The sequence below is a fragment of the Crotalus tigris genome, unplaced genomic scaffold (assembly GCF_016545835.1).
Source record: "Crotalus tigris isolate CLP2741 ecotype Arizona unplaced genomic scaffold, ASM1654583v1 scf7180000018301.7375997, whole genome shotgun sequence".
NCBI classification, from domain to species: Eukaryota; Metazoa; Chordata; class Lepidosauria; order Squamata; family Viperidae; genus Crotalus; species Crotalus tigris.
In genome coordinates, this window is record NW_024096931.1 from 1,299,251 (window position 1) to 1,309,835 (window position 10,585).

Below are 10,585 nucleotides of genomic sequence, written 5' to 3' on the forward strand. Positions count from 1 at the left end.
TGCCTTTGTATGCATGTGACATGTCTAATCACAGCCTCCCACACTTTCAAGGTCCCATCCGTGGAACACCACTTGGTCTTCATAACTGAGATGCATTTGCATTTTCCCTATTGCTTTTCCCATTCTGCGTCTGAACTTTGTGGCCTTTTTAAAAGAAAATTCAGATGCAACCTTTTAAGATTCAGGAGATGCCGGCAGAGTTTCTCATCCATTCCTTGTTCTTGTTCCTCTTGAGGTCACTTGAATTTTTATTTATTTGTCATGGAGCAATTATGGGTGGTAACCCAGACCGTTGCTAATATCATATCGAAAACAAAAGGATAAAGGGATCCACTGGCTCTGTTGGTTCCGTGGAAATTCATCATAGCTCATGACAGATGAACTTCCCTCTCTATGAGGGATCTGCTGCTGCCCTTAAGAGGTTTGCACAAGACACATCCAGGCCACATCTACTGTATGTGGACTTCCCTCCCGCTGTCGAAAACTATCAGGAAATATAGTTCTCCTGGCATCACAACAGAAGCACTTTGTGGGATCTCCTCCATTGCCAGGGAAGTCTGGATTAAGGAGGCTGATCCTAAATAGATCCAGGCCTTGTCTTGATCCAGAAATACCATGCACGCTGCCGGTGATGATTGCTTTCTGCCACTCACGTCCAAGTGGTGAAGCAGACAAGTTGCATAATGGAAATTGATAAATTCACAGGAAACCCTGAAGACCTATTTATGGTATTGATACTAGAAAGGTGTCTGCAGTTTATCTATGTAAGATGTGGCTGGGAATTGAATTCTGGGAATTGAATTCCAGAATCTTAAGGTTGCCAAGGTTGAAAAACACTGATCAAGAGCATCAGAAAGACCGTAACTAAACTTACCACAGATGCTGAGCTTGAGTGTATCATTTTTTTGACTCCAGAGCCCCAATTTATGTTGTGCTGCTCTCTGCTCTTCCTTTCAGGGCTCAGCAACATCATAGGGATCATAGTTTACATCTCGGCCAATGCGGGGGACCCCGGGCAGAGTGACTCCAAGAAGAGCTATTCCTATGGGTGGTCTTTCTACTTTGGTGCCCTCTCCTTCATCATTGCTGAGATGGTTGGTGTTGTTGCTGTCCACATGTACATCGAGAAGCACCGCCAGATCCGGGCCAAGTCTCACTCTGTCGCCCTCCTGAAGAAGTCCACCTTTGCCCGCTTGCCCACCTATCGGTACCGGTTCCGACGGCGATCCAGCTCCCGCTCCACCGAGCCACGGTCGAGGGACCTGTCTCCCATCGGCAAAGGCTTTAATACCATCCCGTCCACCGATATCTCCATGTTCACTCTTTCCAGGGATCCTTCCAAGGTGACTATTGGGACTTTGCTGAACTCAGAGAGAGATCACGGTTTTTTACAGATCCACAACTCCCTCCCCAAAGAGTTCAAAGAATCTTTGCATAACAACCCAGCCAACAGACGAACCACTCCCGTCTGAGCCGAACCTGTCGCTGGATGGCCTTCGATCGGACTGTTGGAGATGCCGTGTACAGAGGTGTATCATTGAGACTGCATGTGTGATCCGCCCTTCCCTTCGATGGCGTAACCAGCAAAACCTTGTTTTTAAAGAGTAACCCTCGCTGTGCTCCCTGTCCACAGGCAGCCTAGATCCGAACAGGTCTAGGCTGTTCGGGTTTCATATCCTAAACTGCCAGTTGTTTGGCCGAGCGATTGTGGCCTGGGCCTGAATTCATCGGAGCCCTCAAGAACCCACCCTCTTCATTCAGTTGCCAAGATGGAAGATCGGGCTTGGCCTCGTGCCTGCTGAAAAAAGGACCCCAGGAATGATTCTGCAGGTGACTGCTCAGAGGCCCATCAAGAAGGCGGGAAGTGGTGCTGGGCCCCCATGGCTTTTCCTCCCCCACCCATCCCACTCCCACCCCACCCCCATCACCACGAAAACAGCCTTGGACTATGGTCTCCATCCAGACATAGCATCTGGGGGGGGGATCCAAGCATGAAAACGGGAAGCCGAGTGCTTCTGAAAGACTTGGGCGATGCCCCCCTCCTTCCTTTGTGGACGCCCCAAAGGAGGCAGGCTCTGGGGGTGAGGCTGTCTGTTCTTGTGTGCATGCATTAAACAGCCTGGAATCCAATTCCCTCCCATATGGCAGGAAGAGAGGCGGCTCTGAGCTGTCTTGGTGGGCTTTGGAAGGGCTCTGTATTCTCTTGCATATTCAACACTCTTTGTCAAGGTGTAAGGGGCAGAAATGCCCTCCCATTCCTGCCAAAGTTCTCCCACCGGGCAAGCATTTAATGTCACCCTGAAACGATGACTCTGTATCCAGGTAGATGTTTCACAACACATCTGCTTTTTCAGATTTAGCATTTGTGTACCGCCTATGCCGTGGGATGATCTGAAGCACTTGAGATGTTAAAGGGAAACCAATAAAAACCCCTTGAATCAGCCCTTGTGTTCCAGTGACTCTTTGTGTAAAGAAAAAAGGTCTTGATGGGACGGGGAACAATGTGACGTCAGGGAAGAGAAGTGGCACAAAGCAGACGAGACTATTTCAAAAGGGCCCAACCAATAACAGAGGTGAAGGGACCTTGGAGGTCTTCTAGTCCAACCCCCTCTCACGCCTATGCCAGTGGTAGCGAACCTATGGCACGGGTGCCAGAGGCGGCACCCGGAGCCCTCTCTATGGGCACCCATGCTGTTGCCCCAGCCTTGCCTCCCCCCGTGACCCCCTCCTCTCCAGCAGCCCCCCTGAAGGAGTCACCCCTGAGTGTGGCCCACACGGAGCAGCGCAGTCAAGGACATGGCAGCCAGGCAGCATAGACAAGATTCTGTCCTCACACCCCATCGTGTACAGTTGATGCTGCAGAGCGCGGGCAGAGGGTGTGACCACCATAGCACTGCTGGGCTGCCTGGGCGATCTGCAGCGGGCCCTGGAGGCAGTGAGTGGCCCTGCGGGCAGGTGGGGCAGGGGATGGGGGCGGAGTGGGGGGTCAGGGGGGTGGAGCGGGGCGGGGCCAGTTTTTGGGCACTCGGTCTCTAAAAGGTTCGCCATCACTGGCCTATGCCATTCCAGACCTGTGGCTGTCCAGTCTCTTCTTAAAAGCCTCCAGTGATGGAGCACCCACAACTTCTGAATGCAATTTGTTCCACTGCTTGATTGTTCTGTTAGGAAATTCCTCCTTAGTTCTAGGTTGCTTCTCTCCTTGATTAGTTTCCATCCGTTACTTCTTGTCTTGCCTTCAAATGCTCTGGAAAATAGGTTGACCCCCCCCCTTCTCTGTGGCAGCCCCTCAAAGAAGAGGGGTCAACCTATTTTCCAAAGCATCAGAATAAACTTGAATTCTGTTGCAATCTATCTGGGAAATCAAATTTGCAGACCATGGAGGTTTTTTTTTTCCAGCTTTGGCTGTATCTAATTTGATGACGAGAGTGGCCGAGAATAGCAGCAAGGCTTTCATGCAGAGAAGAACAACTGAGGAACATCTATTTCCTTGGTATTCCACAGCATTTTGGGTAGCAGCCTTCTGAGGATGAAGGACTGGTGGGTTCAACAGGGGTCTTTGAGCTGGTTCTGCATTTTTCCATCTGGATTCTTCTTTTGATCCTAGAAGACCCTTGAAACCTTTTTGCTTGCGCTAAAAAATAGGTTATCATTTCTCTCTGAATCTTTTCAGGAGCAGGAAAGGACAGAAGGGAAAGTAGTTCAATCTGCATTTTAATAAAATTGCCCAGTTCACACCTTTATAAAATCTTTAGAAGGGAAATCAAATGCACCTGTGCACCAAAATTCATCCTTTCCTGAAGTGAGAAGATAAAAAGTACATTCTGTACAATGCGTGCACAAAAATGCAAATTTGCTGAAGTACCTAAAAGCACACCCAATTTGGGGGAAAGGCCAAGAAAGCATATTTTTTCTGCATCTTGCTTATGTGTTAGTGGCCTAGAATGCTTTGGAAGATGAGAGCTATCTCGCCATGTTTCCTTGCCACCTGCTAGGAGATCAGCCAAATCTAGAAAGATCGAGTAGAGGTGACCTTCTAAATATTTCCCTCTGGTTCCTATGAATGAAGAAATACAGGACATCTGTAAGGACCCACCCCACTTTGCCAATGGAAACTGGCATCTTTGAAAAGGCCCACCATATGGTTCTTGCAACTGTCGTTTAGCCAATACAAAGAAAACTCAGATTTACACCTCTCAGCATTATGATCCCCCTTTTCTAACCCAAGCGATCCTTTCTGTAGATGGGGCAAAAACAGTCCACCCCCTTTATCTACCACCCTTGGCCAGGAAGACAAAAAAAAGAAAGAAAAGAAGGAAGCAAAACACGGAGAGAGTGGAGGGTTTGGTTAGTTGGCTAATTTGTTTTAAGCTGGAAACGAAGGGTTGGACCACCATGAGCTGGCACGAATAAACCCTGTTTGGCTTTTCTGGGGAAACATGCTCCTTTCTGCTTCATAGCACAGTAGAAGCAAAGGAGTGTATCAATACTGAGCTGAATCCCAGGTGGAATTTTTATCAGGCATTTTATGAGAAGCTCACTTTTCTTTGACAGGCATCAATCAGGAGGAATCTGGAAGCTCCTTCTCAAGCTAAGAAAAAATATTAAAAGGCAGATAAAGGCTTGTTTGTTTTCTGTACCAACCATCTCACCTACCATAAGTGACTCTGGGCAGTTTGTTCACTGGATCTTGCTTAAGCCAGAGAGCGATCCATGAAACCAAGTGATCCTCCTGATTCTCATTAGTAGAAGGAACGTGAATCAACAGTTGTTCAGATTAAACCTGTTCATCCGAACAGAGGCTACCAGGCTCCTTCTGAGTTTGGGCTATCATGCAGTAACATGGCTGTCCTCTGATCATGTCGACTTGATAGGCATATATCCATTTCATAGATTAAAATTTTATTTTTAAAAAATAAAAAAAATGCATCCCCCTCCAATAGACAAAATCAGAGGGATTTTGGTCAACCCAGAAGCAAAAGTCCACACCCCAAACTGCACACCTACACCATCAAGAGGCCTACAGCCCAGTCCAGGGGAAGTTGCACCCATTTTCCTAGAAATCACCCAAAAAAAAAAACCAAACCAGCAACTCCTTGCTAGGACAACTGTTTTCTGGCCATTGTCCAGCCCCGGCTGAGCCCAAACGTCTTCACAGCCAATGAATCAGGACATGTGCCACCCGCTGCCACCTCCTCCAGACTATCCAGTGTCCTTGTCCAGCAGATTACTCAGAGCATGTGGAATCAGGTTTCCTGGTGAAGAGAAGGTTTCCTATGCTCAAACCAGCTCAAAATGGTTCTGGATCATTCCTGGATCATTCCTTTCCTCCAACAGTGCTTGCACCAGTTGCGGCCTTATTTGGACCGGGAGGCTCTACTCATGGTCACTCATGCCCTTGTCACCTCAAGACTGGATTACTGTAACGCGCTCTACATGGGGCTACCCTTGAAGAGCATTCGGAGGCTGCAGTTGGTTCAGAATGCAACCGCGAGAGCAATTGTGGGCGCGCCAAGGTACGCCCACGTGTCACCTATCCTCCGCGAGCTGCACTGGCTTCCTGTGGGTCTCCGGATGCAATTCAAGGTGTTGGTTATCACCTTTAAAGCCCTTCATGGCATAGGGCCAGTTTACTTACAGGACCGCATACTGCCGCACAGTTCCAAGAGACCAGTGAGGTCCCATAGATTGGGCCTCCTTCAGGTCCCGTCGGCCAGGCAATGTCGGCTGGCGGGCCCTCGGGGAAGGGCCTTTTCTGTGGTGGCTCCGACCTGGTGGAATCAACTTCCCCCCGAGGTTCGAACTACTCCCACCCTGCCGGCCTTTAAGAAAGCTGTTAAAACTCTCCTGTTCTGGCAGGCCTGGGGCTGATGTCCCCGGGGGGGGGCGGGATATGATCGGACACGCTGTATGATTATATTATTTTATTGTTTTATTGTTAGATTATTGTTTTAATTTTGTACGCCGCCCTGAGTCCCTTGGGATTGGGCGGCATATAAATAAAATTAAATAAATAAATAAATATAATTAAATAAATAAATATAATTAAATAAATAAATAAATAAAAGGCATCACAGCCACCTTTCTCAGCATGACGGCCACGGTGTGGGGGTGGGTAGGCAATGACGCCCACCTCAGTTCCTGCCGTCCTTCATGTCCAGAGGAGGAAAGCAGGAGATCACTTCCCTCTCTTCTCACTAAGGGAGGGTGGACCTTCAGGGACACAGTGGGCTTCAAATCTCACCCGGGATTAAGAGCTGAGGTGGCGCAGCAGTTAGGGTGCAGTACTGCAGGCCACTTTAGCTGACTGTGTTCAGCAGGTCAGTGGTTCAAATCTCACCGGCTCAAGGTTGACTCAGCCTTCCATCCTTCCGGGGTAGGTAAATGAGGACCCAGATTGTTGGGGGCAATGTAAATATATATATACATTGCTTACTGGTGTACACCGCTTAGAGAGTGCTTGCACTTAAAGCGGTATATAAGTCTCATAAATAAATAAATAAACTCAGATCTCCCAGCTATACCACGCTTCCCCAGGCTTGTGGGCAGCTGTTGCTAAGTAAGATCTCAAAAGCTGAGTGGCAGGGACATGGCAGGTGCCACCACGTGATCTGTCAGAGGTTGACAGGGCTCCTTCCCACTCCCGGAGCAACACTCACAATGCCACCAGTTTCAAAAACTAAGGCAGACTTAGAAAGACGGCGTCATTTCTGACCAAGAGTTTTTTGGATCAAGTTCCTGCGTACTTTTTAAGACCCACCCACACTGAGAAGGTGCGAGCCACTGCTGAGCAGAAAGGTCTCCTCAGGCCATGCTGGAAAAGAATCGGAGAGCCCGCCCACCCGTCTACCCAATCTTTAGAAAACTCAGCAGAGAAAATGGTGAGAATTGGCTGGATCAGCCAAGACAACATCAAATGTCCCTTTGGGTCCGAGGCTCTGAAGACCTGCTCCCCCTGCCTTCTGGCCAAGGGGCAGCTGTGTCCTGAACCCTGTCATGCCCTCGCTTCAGCCCTGGTCACTTCCACTAACCTCCTGCCCTATTTATTTATTTATTAAATTTATATGCTGCCCAACTCACTATCAAGCAACTCTGGGCGGCTAACAAACATCATACAAACACAGGTACAAACATTAAAACAGTAAATATTAAATAAACAGAAATAAGTTAAAGCAGAAGACAATGGGATGTGGGTGGGACCTTCTTCCTAGTCCAGTGGTGGGATTCTGCCGGTTCGCACCACTTCGACAAAACTGGTAGCTAATTTTTTGTTGCCCAGACCCAGAATGGACTTCTGGAAGCAACATCCAAACAGAGAACCGATTGTTCACGTATTTGAATCCCACCACTGTCCTAGTCCACTAATCACCTCCAGTGTGGAGGCTCCCCATTGGGGTCCCAGTATTAAGGCCCTTTCGGAAGCCAAGAAGGTGGAGCAGTCTCACCGTGAGGGGCATGATGTTCCAGAGGATGAGAGCCATGCCAGAAAAGACCCTTATTCTGGGCCCCATCCTGGGACAAGCAGCTGAAAAGGGACCATGGAGACTAAGGTCTTCTCTCATGCATCAGCACAGACCTGCCTGGCCTCCTCTTTCTCTCACGTCTCTCACTATTCACTGTGTCTCTGTTGTGTTGCCATTTTCCCAAGTCCAGACAAGGAGCAGGTGGTCCTTAGCTGGGTGCTATTGAAGTAGTCCTTTGCCCCTGCTTACCCCACCCAGGGCAGTACCTTGAGCGAAAGCCTGGGCTTCTGGGGAATTGCATGGAGGCATCACAGGGATCCATGACTATGGGGGCCTGGAAGGGATAAGACTGGGGGGGGACACAGCAGCACCTGTCAGGCCAGCATCCCAGTTTCCTGCCAAGTCAACCAGGGAGGGGCAGAGAGAACACCACCCAAGGGATTTCCACAAACACTCTTTGCCATTCAATCATCAAAACATCCTGATCAGCTCAAGCGTCACCCTCTGGGACAAAGAGTCCCCTGCCCCCTTTCTCTAGGGAGACCTTGCCCCAGGATAAGGTGGGCCACCTGACATCGTTGGACATTTTCACCATAACTGCAGCCAGCCTTTTCCATCGCACAGTCTTGTGTGTCCTTGAGAAATGCTTAACACGCAGAGCCTATTAATATTAAAGGCCATATTGTGGCCAGTGACAAGTTCGGGCTGCTGCTGGTGAAGCATAAAATAAGGAAACGCTGCCCTGGCTGGGCACAGCCTGCCAGAAGAGCCCCAGGTGGGGGAAGAGATGGGCTATGCAGGGGAGGGGACAGAAGGGTCTCCTAAGTGACCCCGATGACCAGCTGTGAGTGACACATGGGTCTGCAGTGCCATCTCACTGAAACCGTGGAGTCATTGTCATTATGCCCTTAGGGCAGTGTTTCTCAACCTTGGCCACTTTAAGATTTGTAGACTTCAACTCCCAGAATTCCCCAGCCAGCTTGCTGCCTGTGGGATTCTGACAGCTGACATCCACCTCTCTTAAAGTAGCAAAGGTTGAGAAAGACTCCCTTAGGGTCTCTCTCTGTGTGTGTTGCTCTGCTTTAGAGCAGGGGTCTCCAAACCTGGCAACTTTACGACTTGTGGACTTCAACTCCCAGAATTCCCCAGCCAGAAAAGCTGGCTGATCCCTTTGGAAGCTGCAGCCAAAACCTGGGGTGCAGGTCACAGGAGAATGGATTCTGTGAGGCTCCTTTCCCAGTTCGGGAATCTCTAGATCAGCGGTTCTCAACCTATGGGTCGCAACCCCATTTGGGATTGATCGACCATTTCTCGGGGGTCGCCAAACAAGGCGATCCGCCATTTTTCCCCCTCAGGGGGCGACGCCACGCATGCATGCCGTGCATGGGGGCGGCGCCGTGCATGGGGCGGCGCCGCGCATGCGCGGCGCGTTTGTGTGACGGGGGTCGCCGTCACACAAACGTTGAAAAGCACTGCTCTAGATTAAAGGCAAGAACAGAGGAGAAGGCATTGGTGGTCAACTCTTGGCACGTGGGCAGGGTGGGAGGCAGGGTGCCCAAGGGAGGAGGATGCTGGCATTCACTCCCAAGAGAGAGCCAGATGCTTAGTGGGAAAGCTGGGGCTCCAGGGCACACGAGGGGTGGGTGTCAGCCTGCAGCGGAACCCTTTGCAGCTATTTCTCTCCTGGTGTCACGTGGGGAGCTGCGTGGGGCTGGCAACTCTGGGAGGGAGACAGACAGCTGGATCAGAAACTGCAGCATGGTGGCAGCAAGAAGATGGCACTCGGGTCATCTGGAGGAGGCAAACAAGCTGGCTAGACAACTTCAGTTTGCTTGCAAATATGTTCAGCTCCATATTTTACTTTTCACTAAGAAAAAGACCATTTCCTAATACCTGCTTAAACTGGGATTGGAAGGTCTAGCAAAGGAACACCACATTACAAAAAAAGATGTTGAGACTTTGGAAAAAGTGCAGAGAAGAGCAACTAAGATGATTAAAGGCCTGGAGACTAAAACATATGAAGAACGGTTACGGGAATTGGACATGTCTAGTCTAGTAAAAAGAAGGACTGGGGGAAATATGATAGCAATATTCCAGTTGTTGAAAGAAAAATCTTCATCAGGATCTAGTCCAAGCTGGGAATGAACAAAATGGAGACTGCTTTAGAAAGAAGGCTGTGGTTTATTGAAGAGCAGAGCCAGACAGAAATGTGGCCCTGGGAAAGCTGACCACATGTAGCTGGGAGTGGTGGGTTTTTATACCTTCTTGGGCTTTTGGGTTTGGAGTTGTTTCCTGTTCCTGTGGCATGAAGTTTGACCTGAGGTTCAGTGTGTCCTTTTAATATTCTGATGGGGGTTAATCCTATTATGACCTAAAGGTCATATCCTGCTTCCCTGGGGCTGTGGCTGATGGCTCTGTCCTGTGTTAGATTTTTTGGGTGAGGGGTTGTTGGTTCTAGGGACCTTTGTCTTTCTAATTCCATCAGCTCTAAGCTTCCTGGCTCCAGTCTTTCTGAAAAGATTATCAGATCTGCATTTCTACAGATCTGGTTTCTGCTTGGAGCAGAGAGACTGGGGGGGGGGGGTGGTTTCTGCCTATTTTCTATTATTCCTTTGGGGGAATATATACTGCTTTTTAAATATCCCCCCAAATATTTCCTTCTCTAGGAGGGTGGGTGCTGACTTCCAACACAGTATTTGAGGGGCTTCTACAAAGAAGAGAGGTCAACTTATTTTCCAAAGCACCTGAAGACAAGACAAGAAACAATGGATGGAAACTCATCAAAGAGAGAACCAACCTAGAACTAAGGAGAAACTTCCTAACAGTGAGAACAATCAACCACTGTCTTCAGAAGTTGTGGGTGCTTCAACACTGGAGGTTTTTAAGAAGAGACTATATGGCCACTTGTCTAAGATGGTATAGGGTCTCCTGCTTGAGAAGGGGGCTGGACTAGAAGACCTCCAAGGTCCTTCCAGCTCTATTCTATTCTATTCTATTCTATTCTATTCTATTCTATTCTATTCTATTCTATTTTCATCTTCCAGTGCCATCATTCCCCAGGCTGCCCACAGTCCACTGTCCACCAATCCAGGTTAAGGATTTTATTTAGGGAAAACAGTCTGCAC

The 10,585-nt window shown here is 48.9% G+C and overlaps 1 protein-coding gene across 1 annotated transcript in view; it reads left to right on the forward strand.

Moving 5' to 3' along the window:
* The window catches only part of CACNG3 (calcium voltage-gated channel auxiliary subunit gamma 3), a 73,403-nt gene extending 70,961 nt beyond the window's left edge, over window positions 1–2,442 (forward strand). Inside the window, exon 4 of the mRNA XM_039349689.1 lies at window positions 958–2,442. Coding sequence (XP_039205623.1) covers window positions 958–1,472 — 515 coding nt within the window. The 3' untranslated portion in view covers window positions 1,473–2,442. The remainder of the gene's footprint in view (window positions 1–957) is intronic.
* The last annotated feature ends 8,143 nt before the right edge of the window (window positions 2,443–10,585 follow it).